The 20,557-nt window shown below is 37.8% G+C and overlaps 1 protein-coding gene and 1 non-coding gene across 5 annotated transcripts in view; both read right to left on the bottom strand.

Annotated features, from left to right (window-relative positions):
- Nucleotides 1–20,557, bottom strand: part of LOC117572006 (cyclin-dependent kinase 14) — a 140,654-nt gene that overhangs the window by 11,512 nt on the left and 108,585 nt on the right. For 2 of the 4 annotated variants that reach the window (XM_034254522.2, XM_034254524.2), the window contains 3 exons: nucleotides 11,338–11,376; nucleotides 2,600–2,817; nucleotides 1,272–1,363 (listed from right to left, as the gene is read on the bottom strand). In XM_034254522.2, coding sequence (XP_034110413.1) covers nucleotides 1,272–1,363; nucleotides 2,600–2,817; nucleotides 11,338–11,376 — 349 coding nt within the window. The remainder of the gene's footprint in view (nucleotides 1–1,271; nucleotides 1,364–2,599; nucleotides 2,818–11,337; nucleotides 11,377–20,557) is intronic. The other 2 variants (XM_034254523.2, XM_034254527.2) reach the window with 1 other exon arrangement.
- Nucleotides 2,240–2,304, bottom strand: LOC117572874 (U7 small nuclear RNA). Its single transcript, XR_004572607.1, has one exon. It is a non-coding gene; the product is annotated as a U7 small nuclear RNA (small nuclear RNA).

Here is a 20,557-nt window from a genome sequence, read left to right as displayed (position 1 = left end):
AACAACAACTTTTCTTGTTTTTCACGTAATGCCCATTGTTGAATAACTTGACAGCGGGAGGTGGAGCGGGAAGTTGGGAGAAGGCAGCGCAAATGATTGTCAAATAAATCAGAAAGCAAAACAGCGCTAAAAGTGAGTTTGAGTTGAAGGCAAAGTCGTGACCAATGCAAGTGACAGCCCAAGGAATCCATCATAAGCAGCAGCCCCCTCCCTCGATCTCTTTTATTCTCCACCTTTTCCATTCACACCCAGTGGCTGAGTAAATGTAAGTTGGGCTGTCAAAAAGGTGACGATGCTTGTTGTTGTTTTGCGCTTGGGTCCCCAGCTCATTTGTCAAATTATGAGACGCAGTCGCAGCCCCAAAAATCAGTGAGAGGAGGCGCAAATGAGGCAGCATTTGTTAAGCAGCGGACAAAGCAGAAATAGAGGAGTGGGGAAAGAGTTGGGGAACAAACTCAATTGTGTGTCAGTGCGACCTAAAAAAAAAGGGGTGCGCTGCTTGCTTTGAAAAAGTGCGTAAGGACCTAAAAAAGCCAACAATTGTGGACCAGCAACAACTACAACAACAATGCTGATGAGGTTGCAGGATTTTTTTCTCTTTTCTTTTTTTTAGTTGGCCATTGTTGTTGCACTGCCTCTGTTAGTCATTTTGTGCCATTTTTTTCCGACGTCTCCCCTTCGTCTTTGGCCTGTTGATTGATAGCCGCATTTGCATGGCAACTGAAACTGAAACTGAAACTGAGTCTGCAACTCTTGGTCTGGCACTGGGACTCTACACTCTGGGTATGTAATGAGCCTGCTGCCAGCAGCTTCTCCCATATATGTAAATAAATATAGGACGCAACTTGGTTGACTGCATGGCAAATGAGCACACAGCCAGTCCTAAATATATACGGAACGGATGCAGAGCAAAACCGGAGCAAAAGATTCGAGGCAAAAACATTTGTAAATAAATCAACAGAAAATGGCGGCGGCATTGTCACACATTTTTGCTTAAAAGGCATTTGATTTAGGCAACCCGTTCACTTCTGAGCTCCAACTCTTAGCTCTAACGCCCAACATCAGTTCGTCCATCTGTCTTGGATGCTCGTCAAAATTCATGGGAGGCATCGCCCTCGCTCTGTTAAGTCGACGGCAATAATTTTGTTTAACCCACTGACATGGCAATCCAATTTACGGCCACAAAGCGGACCGCGTCGTTGATTTATAGTACTCGGGTTGCCTTCACTGTTACTCCACTAAAAAAGATGTGCATACACATTTATACTCACTTGCTAAATCCTTTGTAGACTGTCGCATAGGAGCCTTCACCGAGCGGTTCCAGTTTGACATAGGCTTCCTGCTTTCCGAATGGTGAGTCGCCCTGTATGTGTCAGCATAGACAAATTGTACACAAAACGTTGTAATTAGTTAGACGGTAACGAAAACAATTCAGAGATAGCTCTTAAAAATCTGTGTGAAGGCACTTTAATATGTCACCTACAAGTATGCAATGAAATTCGTTTAAATTGAACTGCACAAAAGTATGCAACAGAAATTTGAAGTTGCTTCGACGATTTAAATGCATTGCAATTGAATATGAGATTTTTTGTCAATTTCATATTTTGTAAAAATAAACCATGTCAATAAAATTATTGTGCCTTATTTATATTAATGAAGAGTGGAATTGTTTTGACATATTTGAAATTATATTTGTGGTAATAGCAAATATTTGATAAATGAACATAAAATTGAATTTGTTGTCAAAGGTAATTTGTATCGGAATTTCTGCACAATTTCCAGAAAACAAAATGTTTAATAAATGAATAATTGTAACTAGATAATATTCGAATTGATGTATTTAAAAAGTATTAATTATAAAATGGAGAGACAACATTTCAAACCGATAACGCATCTTGTGTTTTGTTTGTATCAATGAAATTTGCATAAATAAAATATCGCATTACAATCAATTAATGTGAAATTAATTAAAATTAATGGTGGACTCTTGCACGTTGTAAGAATTAATTCCGAGTCTGTGTATTGTACGCAATAAATCAATAAAAAGGAAACGAAATTAATTACAATAATGAATTTAAAGTGCCTGACTGCTTCACCATCATGCAGTGGTTGCTTGTGGTGATGGAGGCTAACGAAATTTTTAACACTCCGGCACTCCTTTTGCTTGCAGAGCATTTCGGAGTTAATGTTATTAACAATACACTCCTTAATTATGGTGATTTTTAAATGTATTTACTTATTCGGAACACTCAATGCCAAGGCAAAGGGTCCCACCAGGACAAATTTCAAAGAGATTTAAAATTTTCAATATAAAGAAACTCGACGCACTGACGCGAGTCTCTTTTACTGTGTGCTTAAACCGTTTGGGAATTTCAAGCGCAAAAATGTGCAAAAACGAGCGTAACGCACAAAAGTATGCAATACTTTTACGCACAGACCACACACACAACATAAATAAAGTAACTGCTTGACTGGCCACAAAGATTTATCAAATGACCAGGCTATAAACTACAGTTAACAATTCTTTATGCGTTTGTGTGTGTGTGTGTAATTTATTGAAATTGATGAAAATTGATAGCACAAAGAAAAGTGTACTTACACCAAATGCACTGAAACGTTTTCGTCGCGGATGTGGATCCTGTTTGTTGAGAAACACCTCGGATTTGGGTCTGGGCGGCTTCTTGGGTCGCATCACAACATGCGAATGGTATTTCATCTCCTCCCTGATGTCATCATCCAACAGTTTGCTGTCCGACGATACCGACAATTGCCGCTGTACGCGATCATGATGGTCGGTGCTATCCGTGCTGCGCCAGTCTGCAAAAAAAAAGGAATAGGAAAAAATATATATAAAAAAATATATAAGAGTGAGAGCTAAAAAATAGCGGGCAGGCTTAATGAGTTGTACAAATGCTGGCTGCAAAAGGCAGCCAACTGAGAGACTACTTAAAATCTAAATTAGTGAACCAGTCCTTCGTCCTCAGCCAGATGGAGAAGTGGCACTGTGAAAACAAAGCAAAAGCCGACAAATGGCCAACAGAAGCAGCAGCAGCAGCAGCAGCTACAGCGACAGCAAAGAGCCTCTACTTGAGGACGAGTGCTGGTAGTACTACAAACTGGAAAGCTGAGCAAAAAAGGATTGTTGGCTTTTGCATAATGAGCAACGAAATCCGCTTGTGAGTTGTTAGCAAGTTTCCTCATTACGTTGTCGTCCTCGTCATCATCATCATCAATATCAAGCAGCACAAAGCGCATTATGAATGTGGCAGCCGGGCAACAAGCCTTGAAAGCGTTCCAGCAAATTGCTGGGCAAAAACTGTGTGTGCCATGTTTACCCAAAAAAAAAACTGTAAAACCGAAGCCGTAACCCAAAAAAACTGAAACCGAAACGAATCGAACAAATAATAAAAATGTTTCAAAAGAATCAAAAGCAGGTGGCAACAACTGCGCGGGGCAACAGTCAGCAGTTGAAAGTTGGTCTAGGGCAAAGTTTTTGCTGCAGCTGGTGGTAATTGAATGCATTCGCACCGGAGTCGACATCCTTCCCAGGGGCGGATGGGGGGGCGTGGTCGTGGCGCTGTCCAGAGTGCCGCTGACTCTGGCAGTGGGTCACCTAGTAACCTGGTGATATTCATTGACTTGGGAGCGGCAGCCGCGTCGTCGTCGTCGTTGCTGTCGTTGTCGCTGCTTTCATTTGCTTTTGCAATTTGTTTGCATTGCCACTGCCACGCCCATGTCCGCCCCCACAACCACACACAAACACAGAGCTACATTTTACATTTAACACTACTTCCCCTGGCTGGATGACTGACTGTGTGTGTTTCCCTTAGCCAAAGCCACGCTCTGTTTGTTTGGCTTTCTATTTGAGCACTAATTACATTTTAAATTATGTTTGCTTTTGGCTGCTGTTGCTGCTGCTGCTGGATGCAGTTGCTCCCTTGACTCTTGCTACATCTCTATATGCCACCTGCAGGCATCCGTCTCCCTCTCCCTCTGCCTCTCTCTCTCTCTGTGTGTATGCGAATGTATCTATGCGGCTTTATTGAAATATTTATATAATAAAGTTGTGGCTGGCGGCTGTCGCCAGTTCACAGTTTCAGTTGCACTTCTCGTAAATTGGTTTTGTTACAGCTTAGAATCGAGCCATGTGTCATGTATCAAGTACGCGAGGGAAGGGGAGGAGGGGAGTGTGCATTCACACACTCATGAAATACTGCCTGGCAGCTGTGTGAGCTTGAAATACGTGTGCACAACAAACACACATACACACTCACATTTTTTGCAGGCGGCAACAAACTCGTGTTGCTGTTCACCTTCGTATGCAAATATTTATTGCAATTATTTAACCAAAGAGCGATATAAATCTTTAAATTCCGTTTTCGAAAAAACAATAAACTCTTACTCATAATATGCATATTGATTTCCTACTTGTAAAAGTGTCGTTTATACAACAAACAGAAATCGAAGTTTACAAATAGTTTTGCAGCTTTGATTGCGAATTTGTCGTGTAAATACAAAAAGAAAAGTGAATAACCTATTTGAATGTGTTGCATTGTTGGAGATTTTTAATAAATTTAGAAGTAGCTTTGTGGAACTTTGTTGATTTGCAATCAATTTGTGTATTTTTGGCATTTAAAACAGGTTTGTATATTTTTTAGACCATAAACCAAATAATACAATGCTGTATTTTTGCTTAATATTTGTGATCATAATTTACAAAATCATCAATAAGTGACATTTTTTTATATCAGATTATTCGAAAATATTGAATCGAAAACAAATTCAACTGAGATGATTCACAGTCTTCAATAAGCAATCTTTGAAACTGATTTCAACTTGTTTGCAAAGCGAACCTATTTCAACATTCTTTTGGACTATTAATATTTTTGGAATACCATTCTATCACTATTTCTGCATATTTAGAGAAATGAAAATAATATTTAATTAACTGGACCTTTTACTATGTGTTGTTATAATAATGTTTAATTTGTAGTTAGTTTAGGAGTACCAGTTTATTCTTGTAGGTAGCAGAATAATAATCGAATGAAAGGAAATACAAATCTAGCATTTTTTATAATAAGTAACTATTAATATTGATTGTCTTATTTTAAGGACAATTAAGTATTTCTTTATATCTTTTTGTTTTTATATTCTAGTTTACAAAGTGCAGCTAGAGCAACAGACCGCTTCTGGCTATTTTGAAGTAAAGAACGAAAAAGTATCATAATCAACAAAAATCTCACTATATATAAACAGTAAACATTTCAATAATAAGCAATCTGTTCTTCCGTTGAAGTGTACAAAGTGCAGCACATTTTTTAAAGCATAAACAGCACTCCTTCTAGTTCCGCCTCAGCACACTTTGTACACACATTTTTTATTGAACTCATATTGCAGAATATTTCGCTGTTATTTCCTCTCTTTTTCACGTTTAACAAGGGGGAAACTCCCTTTGGAGTTTACCTTTAAAACTCGCAGTTTATACACTTGGGCAACCTTTGCGAATTGTGGCGTTGCATTGCTTGCGAAATTTTTGTAACCCAATTCCGCAACCCTCAATATAAAATACTATATATATATAGTATATAGTATATACTATGGTATGCAAGAAGATTGTACACTAAAAACTGTGCTCACATAACTGCAAAACAGTCAATGGCCTGGCCTGGCTTGGCCACAGTAAAAACTCCACTTACGAGTCTCGTAGCGCGCATTCAAGAACTGTCTGGCCCCATTTTTGTATTTTTTTTGTGTTTTTCACGCCTCCCCAAACGCAGAAAAATGCGAATAAAAAGATACACAAATAAAAGGAGTCAGCAAGAGCGAGAGACAAGTCAGCAGCAAAGACAGAGAATAAATAAAATAAAACAAATTTAATATGCGCGCACAAGATGTTCGCTTCCGCTTCCACAGACAGAACAGAATGTTGAGAAATTACTAACATAAAAATTAAAAATTCAACAGCAGCTGATTGTGCGCGAGGCGAGCGGCGAGAAAAAAACTTTTTGGGCAAAACTTGCCATCGCAGGATGGCAAAAGCAAAAGGATATGCGAGCGAATGTTCAGCTCAGTTGAAAGCTAATCCTAGTGTGTGTGTGTGTGTGTATGGCACAAGGACTTGGCATACTTGATATTAGGTAAAGCACACACACACATCTAGAGAGATAGAGACAGCGCAAATGTTGACGGCGATTAAATGCGCAATATGCGCCATAAATGAGCCAAAAAAAAGAAGCGCACAGCAAACTTCAATAAAAAATTCAGCTCAAATGTAGACTCATCCATGTCTAAAACTCGTATTATCTAGTCTAGACCCTTCAAGCGGAATGGAGCGGAGCAGAGCAGCAACTCAACGTTGTCCTGGCAGCCTCGCTCTTTTTCTCTATATGATTTTGCCTCTTGGCTTCTGCTCAACAATCCGATGACAACAACAACAACAACAACGAAGGGGAACATTTGATTTGCAAAAATTGACTGAGCATTGGCAAAGTGGCTGTAAAATTGGAAAAACGACTCGCAATGTCAGAGCCAAGAGAGAAATTGTAGTAGAAGGAGAAGCTCCTTCTTTGATTTTTATATTTCCTCTTTTTTTTCTTTTTTTTGGTATATTAGAAAGTTCTAAAAATCGAATACTCGTGATTATTCGCTGGAGTGTGCCAACAATTGCCATTGGCAATGCGATGCTGTCAGAGGCAAAAGCGATAATCATTTTGGCAATGATAATGCTTCCCAAATGCCGAATGGGCCAAGACGGCAAATGATAATGTCCAACCAACCGACTGACTGACTGACTAACTGTCTGTTGAGTCTAACCTCGTCTAACGATGGCTACGTATAAGTAGTTATCGATTTCATGTGCGCATTCATGAATGCTAACTGGGGCATTGGGATTTCCGTTGAGCCACACAAAAGGCACAAGCAGAAGAGATGCTCGAGGCTCTTTTAATTAAATTTGTGACTTTAATTTGTATTTAGATTGCCACTCAAGTCATTGTCAAACGATCTGGCAGCACTGAATAAATTCATGGAAGCCTTAAGTGAAGACTGCAACTGATTTCATTGTGAATTGAAGATGAAATCGCATGGAACAATCGATGAGAGTGCCAAGGACAGACTTCATATTATATCAATTCCAATAAAGAATTAAGCTAGGAAATACTGAACAACCCTTTTGATGCTATCGAACAGATATTAAATAAAATTATTAACATTATGTTAAGTACACAGAATGTTAAAGAAGATATATGCTTAACATACTTGTGACTATTACATTCGTGGTAAGATAGATTTTATTTTACACATCTGACTATTACATTCTTGGAGATTCTTCTTTAATTGAGGTTGATAACCTTTTACACTTTATACTTATACTTATACTTTATAATACTTCTGACCATTCCATTCTTGGACCGTTAAGGCGTCGATTACTACGTATGATTGTATTAGATTTCCAGTCCAATAAGTTTTATGCTATACATAAATAATGAAATGTTCTATACCTTAGTTTATTATCTACAAGTTAATGTATTTTTCCTATTTTCTTGCTAATCTCAGCTTTTCTATCTTTACTTCATCTTGGAATTTCGCTTCCCCATTTGTCACATCTTGTAATGATTTTTGTGCTATTCATAAATTGTCAACCCCAAGATAAGAGTCACATGTTATATTATCTTTGTTTTCAGCACATTTCATTTTGATTTCATCTCTGTCGTATTTGTAATATTTTGTAATGATTTGTGTGCTATTCATAAATTATTAAATTTACTATTCTTCACTTTTATCATCTACAAGTTGAGTGCAATATGTTTTGCTCTTTGTATTCATCACATTTTGTTTCCCCTATCTCAGATTTTGCTATCTCTGATTCATGCTGTAACTATTGAGTTCAGTTTCGCTGCCCCATTTGTAACATTTTTGCAGTTTTGTCCATAAAATTGGTTACTTCTTTGGGATGCTGCTGCTGTTGGCTACAGTTGTTGCATTCTTTTACAGCATTCATAAAGTTATATGGCCAGTTTTAGTGATGCACTCAAGTGAGCACTGAACACTGAGCAAAAGCAAGACGAAGGACCAAGGAGATGCTTCTGTGTCGTTACGCAACTTGGCACAGCTCTAACTCCTTTAACGCCTTTATGTTTAAGTTTTATTACTTTGCAGCGTAAAAATCTCTCAAGCGACTAACTTGAAATGCAAACAGAAATCAGAACAGGAAACGCTGCCATGCTCACAAAAGTACAGAGAGGAAGAAGAGCAACAGCAGCAGCAACGCAAAAAATACAAATGATAAAGAAAACAGAGTGCAGAAATATTTTGCGTGTAAAATGAAAACAATGAAAATTATGCAAGCGCATTACGACGACGACGTCACAGCAAAAAACTGGAAGGGAGCGAAAAAAAAATGTGTCAAACAAAAAACGGAAATGATAAAAATAGCGGGCGCTAGAGCAGAGACAGCAAGAGAAAGGTGGCAGAGAGGGAAAGAGGGAGGGGTTGTCAGAGGGGTACAGGATTCTGACTGCCTCTTGGTGGTCATAGTTATGCAAATGCTATGCAAGGATGTCACGTCCTGCTGTGACTTAAAGCCAGCCAAACACTTGCAGCAAGCAACACACATGCGACCACGCAGCAGCTTTGAGTTCCCCTTCCTCTCGTCTCTCCTCCTCTTGATACTTCTTTACATACACGTTTTTCCCCAATACTCTCCCCCTTCTCATTCCCTTCCACAGTTGAGTGCTGTTGTTGGCCTTTTGCATTATTGCATATTATTCGCAATTTCTGTTTACTACTCCGTATTTGTTTTTGGCTTTGCAGCATTATTTATGACAAAGCGTGTGAGTGTGTGTGTGTGTGTGTGTGTTTGAGTGTGGGTGTATTGCCTCGCCCCTTCCACTCTCCCTTTTTGTGGTACACTATCATAAAAATCACAGCAGTATACTGAGTGGGTCACTCCTGCCCCTCCTCCCTCTCTGCCATCAGTGAGTGTCGTCTATAAAAAAATGAGCTTCGCATAAAAAATTTTACTTTTCATTTGCATAAGTATGAAACGGTCCCAAGTAATGCTTTATTCCGCTTGTAGTGCTCCACAAACACAGCAGCAGCACTATGCCACATTGTCGTTCATTGTTTATACCCTGCATATCAAATGTAGGTGATATCATATGACAATACTATGTGAAAGCTGAGAGAACTAAAGATGGAATCGACGACGAGATTTGTCTAATTTTAAGAAAGTCTTTGAAACTTAAATGTTAAAAAGTTACTTTAGCTATATAATCTTACTATAGAATTTAATGAAATATATATATAATAAATAATGTAAATGAAATAAATAAATTTGAAATTATATTCTAAAATTCTAATTCTGGTTTGTCTGTCTTCAAAAATAATATAGAGAACATCTTCTATAGTTTTGACTATTTCCAAAAATGGAAATCATGTTAAGAAATAATTGTGTTCTGAACTATTTATAAAGTGTAATTTAAGATTTAAAATAAATAATGATCTTAAAATCAATCATTGCATTGTTATTGCCTTTAAACTTGATTATCCTTAAGAAAAAGCTTATTATGTCTTACTTTTGAGACCATGATTCATTCAATTTAATAACATTTCTAGTATAATGTACTCTTTCCTAGTCAACTAATCGTAATTTGCATTATTATGTTTTAATATACTTTCTATGATTCATATTAAAAATGTTAACTTTAAACATACCTTTAAGTTTCAGATTTCATTCATTTTAAAATGATTTAAAACTTTGTGAAAACATAACACACAGACTCCACAACTTCCATTGCTTTATTAAGGGGTATCTGCTAGCCCATCACTCCATCTCTATCTCTACCTCTCCCTCCACCTCTGCTGTTCACTTTTGCTAGTGTTTGTTATTATTCATATGCGCGTGTCGCGCATTTGCGTAAAAATTTAATAAAGCAAAACATTTGGGCAAACTCGTCGAACCAGAAGTAGCAACTGCTCCCGTTGCAGCTTCCCACAAATAAATAAAATATATACATCTGTGAGTGTTTGTGTGTGTGTGTGTCTGGATGTGTATTTATGCAAAGTGGGCGGCGAGTGTGTGTGTTTAAATGGGGAGGGGGAATGGAAATGGAAAGGGAGCTGAAGTTGGACGCTTCCTTTGCACTTCCTTGGGCATATTGGCGAAAAAAGGGGGGGCAGGAAACAGGAATTTTGATAAATGCAATGGGACACAACGCGGACGTTGGCCATCGACAACGAATTTCAAATTGGGCAACCAGACGAATACACACACACACCCCCATCATACACACATACCAACAGCCAACAAAATGGGGTTTTATCTCTGGCGACATCAAGTGTCCTCCAGCTGAACATTTGCGCTGTTTTATTTGTTTGTCCCCGCCACGAAATGCCCATCACAATCCTCCACCTCCCCCTCCCAATCTTCACTGTTATGTTTGTGATTTATTATTCAGGCAAGAAATTAAATTTTCTGTTTTCTCTTTTTACCCTGCTGCAAGTGTCTCTCTCTCTCGAATGTTTTGGCAGCCCTTTCACTTCGTTCAACTTCCTTCCACTTCCTCCCACAATATACACATCCTGTGCCCGTTTAGTGCCTAAAATTTATTGTGTTGTTGCTGAATTCAATTACAGAGATGATAAGCGACCGCTTGGACTGGGTAAAAAGGACAAGGCCACAGACTACAGACTGGAGACAACAGTCTAGAGACTAGACTCGAAACACGCAAACAAAGTGCAGCAGAAGGCAGAGCAGGCAATGCCAAAGGGATTTTCAATATTGCATCCTTGAATCTTGTTACCCTCTTCCTGCGAAATAAGCTGAAGCTTAAGACAGACCATTTGAGACCATTTTTGGTCTCTTCGTTCGGCACAATATGAAAATGTCTCAATATGAAAATGATAACCCGCTGCGTTTTGTCATTACTTTTGGCTGTCGACTGCACTCGTGCCACCAAGGACAACAAACATCTTGGCGATGACGATGACAATGACAAAGGCGGCTACAACAACAACAACACCAACGGGAACAACAACTTCTAATGCCCAACAACAATGACATCTATTTTAATGACATTTTGAAAGCTTTGCTGCCCATAAAATATGACCATTTAAATTGCTGTCAAACACACAAAAAACAAAAAATAAAAGAGACAACGAGCTGACAGCTGTAAAAAAGCTAAATAAAGGAAGCACACAATATGTAAATGATAATAAATAAAACTATTAAAAAGTCTGGGTAATTTCCGGTTTCCGTAGGCATGCATAACTAATACTACTTTTTACTACTACTATCAAATCTAAAACTATATAGAAATTGTTTTGGGGTTGCTTTACCTTGTGATTTATTATTATCATTTTTCGCAGATTCTTGTGCTAAAAATAAAAGGTAGAAGAAAAAATATGCAAAATGCAAATTAAAATTTGTTTTTTGGTTTAAATAAAGTAAATTTCAAGCTAAGCAAGAGTTTTTTTGAATAAAACAACTTAAAACTAAGCGAGTTATGAATGGGAAGCTGACAGAATTTGTATAAATTGAAAGCGTTATTACAAGCTTAGGAAATATGCATGTATAATGTAAAGAAAGCTTCATATGATATATTTATTAGATACTTATTAGTAGACTTGGATATTGCATAATTCTATATATTTTTTAAGGATAGATAAAGATGAAATTTTAATGGACCTAAGCGAGGTTTGCATCATTGAAAAATATACTGAAAAAGATAAAAAAATATATATACTTTAAAAAGATTTCTTAATACAAAGTTTGACATCAATAATAGAAAATATGCAAAATCCAAGGACTAATTGTTACTATTATTTATAATATATATGGTTGTTTACAGTATTTTCTAATGTATTTTTAGATGAAAAGTTGCGAATATATAAAAGAATTTTATGAATTTTTATAATATAAATAAATTGACTCTATGACTAGAATTCAGAATGGATTAATTTTTTTTTTCTTTCTTTTTAATGATATTTAAGGTATATAATAATTATTAAATCAACTTTATTGAACAGCTCCCATTTTATGATCTTTATACATAATATTCTATTCGAGTAATATGAAAATACAAACTAACCTTAGCTTAATCGGAGTAATTTTGTATGTTATGTTATATTACGTTGTGTATTTTTTCGCAGAATCTTTTCAGCCCTTTAACACAGCTTATGCTTACTCTATCATACCTCATATCCCAACCTCAGCCACAGCAAAGTGCAAGCTAGTAAATGCCACTTTGAAATGCAATAAAATCCTGCAGCAAAGCGCTGCTCTTATTGAACAATTTATGTTGCTTAGTGCAATGTGCAACTAAATCTCAAAACAGTGCAACGCATCAATTATTTATATACATTACAGCCAGAGAGTCGTCTGTGTGTGTGTGTGTGTGAGTGTGATTTCCAGCAGTGTGTTTATATATCGATTTGGGCAACAGTGTTAGCTCTATAGAGAGAGCTCTCTCTATATATATACTACACGTAATCCACTCAGAGTCATTCACAGACCTCGGCCATTATACGCTTGTTGACCAAGCAACGAACAACATTCACTGCTCCCCCCGCTGCCCACGCAATTGCAAAACTTTGTTGACAAAATAAAAGCATAAATCGCGCGTAATAATTGGCCAAAAAGCACATTTAATGGCTTACAACAACGTCAAGGACATAAAGAAGCGAAATACGGAAAGTGGAATGCGGCAAGCGGAGGAGCAGAGGAAAGAGCGATGTCGTTTTGCAGCGACTCGTTAAGAGATTTACTCCTTGGTTATATATTTCTTTTCGCACGCCCGCACACACTCGAGTGGTCAAAAGGAGAAAGCAAAGCCAAAGGCAGCTCTTGGCCAAAAATTTAGCTCGTATGTTGCCATATTATTGAATAAAGAATTGACATTTGATTAGAGATTTGCTGGCAATGTTAGCTTAGCTCTCTCTTGGTTTACTGTGGCCAGGAGCACAACATATCCTTTCGTTCATCACTTCCAATTACCGCTTATTTATTGCTTCATTTTCATTTTGCTCAAGGGGCAGAGGAGGAGGAGGAGGAGGAAAATGGCCAAAGCTTTGCCTCAGGACAGCAAATTGATTTGTTTCGTTGTTCTGTGTGCGTGTGAGCAAATGTCGGTGCGGATTAAGAGTAAGAATTTTGCTGTTGCTGTTTCTTCAGCTATAAAACCCTATCCGGGGATTTATTAAGACGTGTGTTGGGAAGAGAGAAACGAGAGAAAAACAACAGAAAATCTTTTGCTCTGTTGATTGTGTTTAATTACTCAAACCAAAAGCGACACAGAACGTCGAACATTGATTTTCATTTGCGTCGTAATGAAAAGCGTTTCCAATTAGAAAACACCAGAAGGGCAACAATTCTCTGTCTTCTTATTGTTGTTGTTGTTGTCCCACGTGTTGTTCTTCACATTGCTAAGGCGAAAAACACGTACAAAACAATTTGCGGGTCCAACGCTTTTTGGGGCCCCAAATAATTTGCTCGAATTGAGTTGCCAGTTTGGATTTGTATTTCGATTTCGATTTTTCTAGGGGGGTGTTTGCCTTTGTTGACAGCAATTTGATTGTGGCGCCAACAACACATAATTACTCATGCCACATGTTGCACGACAGACAAGAAAAATAAAGTGAAGCAGCCGCCAGGCAAAAACAAAATCAGACAAAGCACGCACTCAATCACATTTGACAGCTTGCCAAATAAAAGAAGTAAAATCAATTCAAATATTTCGCAACACATTTTTGAGCATAAAGCAAAATCAATTAAAATACAAAATGTTTTGAGCATAAAAGAAAAATCAATTAAATGCAAACATGTAATAATTATGACTGCACAAAACTTTTGCAGCTGTCTTTGAAAATTGTTTTGTATGGCATTATCGAGGCTTAAAGCCAGCAACAGCACTTTGATGTTTTCGTTTTCTAATTAACTTCGCAAGTAAATCCTGCAAAATGCCGAATAGAAGAAACCACGTTGCCACATCCTGACGAGACATGCAGACAAACAGACACAACAACAAGCTGAACGATGATATTACTTAACAAATTACATAAAATTACTTTTCTTGTTCGAGCGTAGGCAAACAAAGAAGGGAGAAAACAACGAGTGTGGAGGGAATGCAAGAAATCGCTTAGCGATTACAGTGAAATACAAACAGAGTTCAGACAGCAACTTCGCCGAGTGACTGACAGCTAAAAGGACGCAACACGAGATACAACACAGAGTGCTCGGCATATTTGGGCAAAAACTCTAATACACTGAAAGAAAAATAAGGTACTTTTTCTCTTAAACCAAAAAGCTTGATAATTCTTAATTTAAACACGAAATTCTAGATTCTCTTCTAATTAAGAACTTAGGAACTTGTATGCTTATGTTCTATTGTCTAAATTTTATAGGAAGAAGGTTACAACATTAACTTTTGCCTAGAAAAACATTTCTGTCGAATATGCTGAATACAGTTGCTTCATTCTTTTGTTTAAAGAATATGGAGTAATTTAACTTCCTCTAAGAATCAATCGTACTTATTTTGATCAGAGCTTGTATGCATAAAAGAACGAATTTTTCTTAATTTAAAATACAGTATTCTTGATTTTGAAATTCTGTGCTTAGTATGAATAAACGATATTTTCTAAAGTAAAATTATAGTTTCCACTTTTAAAAACGCTTCGTCTAAGAAGTAAGTAAGAAGTAAGAAAATTGAGGAATGAATAACACAGTTCTATCTTTTATTTTGTATTAAGTATTATACAGTTTTTTTCTCAGTGTACGTCATATGTTGCGTACTTGGCTGTCATGTCATCAGTATGTGTGTAGAGCCGTAGACTAATGGCTAAGCAAGGGGTTGCTGCTCTGCTGAGAGGGAGGAAGTTGGGTTGGCTTCACTCGAGCTTGAGTTGCTATGCTTCTGTTGTGTGCGTTGCACAAACAACGAACAAAAACAAAAACCAAAACCAAACAATTGGCGGCATCATTCATCACGGATGCGAACATATGACAGCATATAGAAAAGGCTTAAGTTCGTCTCTCTATCTCCATCTCTCTCTTTTTATTACATTGATTCGTATGTGATCTCTTTCTTTCATAACAGTAACAGTGTGTCGACATTTAAATTGGCAACACACAAAATGTTACAAGCTCAAATCTGGCTGTGGGGGGAAGCGACAGACAAATGACGTTGATGCTAATTAAAAGCGGTGTCTGCTGCACAAACAGAAAAACACAGAGAGAGAGGATTGGCTGTGGATCAAATGACGCCACACGTAATGGATACGCCGAAAAAGTTGACTGGCGGAAAAGTTGGGAGGAGCAGACAAACTGCTTCCGGTTACATTTAATGAAATGGCCAAAAACTAAAGCGAATGAGTCAAAGGGGAAACATTGCGAAACCTTCGTCTTCAGAGTGGCCAAAAACAAAATGCAATTACTAACGCAAAATTAGTGCTGGCATTGTGCATAATAATAGCAGTAGTAAAAGTCGACTGCTGTGCACACACGGGGCGTATGCTCAATTTCGTTTTGTGCTGCGCTTTTGTGTGGCGTTTATACTTAGTATATATGTATAGTATACTTAGTATGTTGAAATGTGCGCAAATTATGCTCATCATTGTGACACAATTAGCGGGGCCAAGCCCCGAGAACGTGTGTGTTGAGGACATAAAGGGATGGGTCGAGGGGGTCGCAACTTAACCCTAATGGATGCATTTCCAACAGCAAATGGCAGCTGCTCACTCTATCGCTCTTCTGCAAATTTTCTCATTTTGTAGCTGTTATTTTTTCAAGCTTTCTTCTATGAAAGTCATTTCATGCATGCGAAATTAGTTTATGTGCGCAATTTCAAAAGAAGTGTTAAGGGGGATGGCACCACAGGGAAAGCAGAGAAAGGGAAGAAAGGGAAGCAGAAGGACAGCAACTAAAGCACGAAAAACCGCAGCAAAATTTCACACTAAACGTTGCCATTATGCAACATTGTTGCGGGTGTGGCACATAACAGTGCTTCTATGGTTATGGGAACGGATACGGATACGGTTACAGTTACGGTTACGGTTTGGGTTACGGCTCTGGCTACGCTTACAGACGGAGCAGGAAACTGAAGTTAGACTGCATATCCGTTAGTTTTTGACTGTCTTTTGCGGTTACCTTTGTCTTGGCAACACATGAAAAAAGGCCTTAGGACTTAAGAGTTTTAGCGCAAAGCTCATGTCAAGACTTTCAGAGATTTCACAGACGTCTCTCAACTGTCGCTAAATTGTGTCAAGATAACAATTGTTGTTACTCCCTTTGTAAAATTAGGTTGCAATTAAATTCCACATACGCCAGCTAACTGACAAGCGCTTTTTGTTACTTCAAAGTTATTAAAAAAGTTTGTAATTAATTATGAAATTACAGCAGCTGGTTGCACTCTGCTTATAATCTTTATTAAACAAACATTCAGCTATTTTTATCTCATTTTATACATTTAACTAAAATAACGTACATTGAAATAAAATCGCAGAAGAATGTGATTAAATATTGCCTATATTTTTCATGCACCATTGCGAATTGCTTTATTAATTAAATTACTTTATGCTACTCAAATCTTTTTTAAGTTTTAGTCTGTTTTATTGCCATTTAATGATGATTACACAATAATAAAAAGCTTACAAATAAATGTTTAAAATGTTTTGCAAATCGTTTTTCTACACGCTACACAGAAGGTTGAAATGTAGAAGATATTTATTGGTACTGTATAATATATTTTGAATATAGTAGTACTATTTCGATATACCAAATTCAGCATTTGGTATATTTGTAGCGAGTTTAGTTGCTTTAATTTAACAGAAATTTTCATTTGAAGTTTCCTCTATGGAGTGTTACAAAATGAAACGCTTATTTCCTCTGCCACTTTCCACTCCCCAATCGGAAGTACTTCTAATCCAACTGCTGTCATCATTTGTCACATTTAAACGTGATTTTGACATAAAAACACATTAATCTATACGTATGCTTGAAGCTTGATTAAATTTCTGCTACAGTTGCCATTGCCATTTAGTTATTGGCTCCAACATTTCATCCACATTTCTTTTCTGGCTGGCAAAATATTTATCAAAATGGCCAACTGCGAGTGGAGAAACATCAATCTGAGCTGCAATTTGTCGTTCATTATTTGCTTTATAGCTGCGGAAATTGCACAATGGCCACAAAATGAATTGATTTCTAATGCGGATTGTTAAGACGACAAAAGAAATAGAAGGCAGCAGGAGCAATACAGGACAACTTTCTTGCAAAAGCTGAAGCAGGACTCGCAGTCAATTGGATTGCTGCTGAAATGAATAGCGGATGATGAGGATAAAGCCTGGACCTACAGAAAAAATCCAATTTATGTGGCAGCTGCAACTGCAACAGCAACTGCAATCGCAACTAATAATAATAAAAACGTATGTATATTCACGCTGGTCTGACTGCAATATTAATATGCCATCAAATTTGTTGTTGCAGTTGCTGCAGTTGGCGAATTTATCAATAATAATATTTTTACAACCCCAAACGTAAAAGCGTTAAATGGAATTGAAAGTTCTCGGGGAAAAAAAGAGCAGCAGCAGCAATGATGGTGATGCTTTAAGTAATTGAAAAATGTTCGCCCTTTTTGCCTGCAGTTTTTTAATTAACTTCAAAAGGTCCCCGGGCGAGGATCCGCCGCAGATGGACTCTTTGGTCTCGCGGGCGGTCTCGCTGTGCTCTCGTTTATTGGCCACTGATTTGTGGCAATGGCAAATAAAGGCCGTGGGCGTGGCTAAATTGCAGCCACTGTTGCTGCTGCAAAAGTATCATCAATCTGCAGCAGCAAAAAATAAAACGAAACGTTGCACGTTTCCGTCAAGCGTTCGTCATAAAGCAATTCGAGCTGCAGTTGGAGAAAGAGAAGAACTGTTTGCCTCAGGCAACAAACACATGGACTATCCTCTGTTTGTATGCGGATGAGAAGAGGCAGCAGCAAAAAGGAGCAGGAACAGCAGCAGGAGGGCGGACAGGAAACAGGATGATGCGAAAGAAACAAAAGGCACGTAGACAATTTCACAACAACCTCGCAATAGAACGCCAGCAGGGACATCAATGGACACCACCAGGAGCTTGGAGCATGGAGCATGGAACGCGTTCACTGCACGCACTCAACAGAGACATTTGCTTGGTCAATAGACTAACAATTGAGAAGCGGGCAAAACGCACAGTGGTCATCGCACAGTGGTGCACAAGGGGTTATCGCATTGATTGGTCAGCGGAAATGCCTTGCCTATATTACTCTCAATTTCCGTTTACGTAATAAACTTTAACTAAAGTGTCGCAAACTCGATATCATCTCATGGTTACTAATTGAGTTATTGATTGAAGTACAAAACACATTAATTCTGATGCTGAAGAATTTATCTTCAAATCGAATAGCTGCTTTAGCGTTTTGTGCTTCAGTTCAGCGATAATTTGTATTAACCCATGGCTACTAAATAAGTTTTCAATTCAACGCTAAATTCAATTCTTAATCCTTTAGACATTTTATTATTTTATGCTACTAATTAAGTTATCAATTCACCTATACATTAAAATCTAAATCCAATAGATTTTGTGGATTATCTAGCAAACGATAAATTTTAAGAACATTGGTAAGTAAAGCTTATTGCTTACTAAAACAAAAAAGGTTTAAGAAAGTATGCATGCTTTATAGATTATTGATATTCAAAAATACTTTAAATTAAGATTGAAATACTTAATTGCAATCTTAATTGTATTCTACAAAAATTAGAAATCACATTTCCAAAATATGAAGACAAATGTTGTAGCATGTTTAGTATGCTAGATACGATAGCTTATTATATTAATAAATTTTAATTTATGCTGATTTTATAATTGTCAAATATAGTTTAAGTAAATGGTGGGATTTACATATATCAATTATTAAAATTTTCTTAGGTCTTTTCATTATTTATTTAATTATATCAATTATTATATTAAGTTGTTCTTAAGTCTTTAAAAATATGCTTTTAATTTCATTATTTATATAATATTTAAATAAATGACACTCAATGATTTAATCTTGAAGCTAATATTTATTTAGAGATATGCTTTCTGAAAATAAAACCTTTTTCCATTCACCTTTTCCATTTAATAGTAGATTTTTCCTCTGAATTTTCCCTGCAATGTTTTTTTCAAGTTGATCGTCTGTGTTTTTGACTGATTGACCATAGGATTGCCCAATATAACTGTGTGTTCAATACCAGGAGCTGAGTTGAACAGCCGCCCATCAACTTGTTCATGGGCCTCTTGAAGGTCCAATCAGGCGCCTAAGCAGAGGGAGTAAAGCCCACAGTGCTTTGTTCGTATGTAAACGACAATCAAGTTGAAAAGCAGCTACCCCCGAAAATCGTAATGGGAATAATTTGCAGCAATTTCATTCAAAAAGCCTCTTACAGGCACACACACACACACACACACACATGTGCATACATATAAGCCCAGTCACGTAAATGACAATCAAAATTTGAGCTGAGCAACGAGAGAGATAGAGAGAGAGTGGAAGGCAAAGGAAAGCTGGCAGACAGGAAGCAGGACAAGCAGCGGCCTATGTCCTGAGTCTGCAATGTGTCGAACTGACCAAATCAAATGCGAGTGCACACACACACACACATATACAGAGACACACATGCCCCAAGGCTGTCAGAGTCAACACATCTAATGGGCGTTATCTGCAGTGGCAGCTCGTCGAAAAAGGAGAGCAGAAGTCTCCCCATCATAGAACTCCCCATAGACCAATACAAATACACTGTGAGGCAACCGCAGCTGAAGCTGCTTATAATCTAAGCACACACGTGTGTGCATTACGCCTATCTAAGAGAGTGTGTGTGTGTGTGTGTGTGTGTGTGTGTGTGTGTGTGTGTGTGTGTGTGTGTGTGTGTGTGTGTGTGTGTGTGTGTGTGTGTGTGTGTGTGTGTGTGTGTGTGTGTGCGAGTATCCTTGTAACACATTCCACACACTCGCAATCTACATAGACAGGGACAAGCGTTAGTTACATGGCCCAACCGCCACTTTGTCATATTATGAATCCTAATTCCGTTCGAGGCCGTGACCTGAGGCTTCCCACATTCCATCTTCTCCCCCTTCTTGATGACGTTATGGATACTTCAGCTGTCACTCAAAATGTGTTCGAGTAGCGCGCGTTGATTGCAAACGACGACGAAGGACTTAAAGATATTTCACTTTAAGCTTCAAGCAAGCTTTTTATTATGTCTGAGATGGGCGGGGGGAAAGAGAAATGCTTCTACAGGAATTTATAATGACAAGCGTGAATTTTCATATAGCCAGTTGAGGAATGGAGCTAGGGTCTGGGGGCGTGGCACTGCCCAGGGGGCATTGTTAGGTCTCGCCAGTTGCAATAAAAATTGTCTTGCCAGGGTTGCCAACACACTATTAAACACTATTAAAAAGTTTGCCACCCTCCAAAGACGAAGAAAAGAATTCCAGAAAGCAAAAAAATATAGAAAAAAAATGAACAACGAGTTGTCTGTCTTTTGTGCGTTTTGCAGTGGC

Source organism: Drosophila albomicans, chromosome 3 (assembly GCF_009650485.2).
Source record: "Drosophila albomicans strain 15112-1751.03 chromosome 3, ASM965048v2, whole genome shotgun sequence".
Lineage (NCBI taxonomy): Eukaryota > Metazoa > Arthropoda > Insecta > Diptera > Drosophilidae > Drosophila > Drosophila albomicans.
This window is presented reverse-complemented; position numbering and strand designations above follow the sequence as displayed.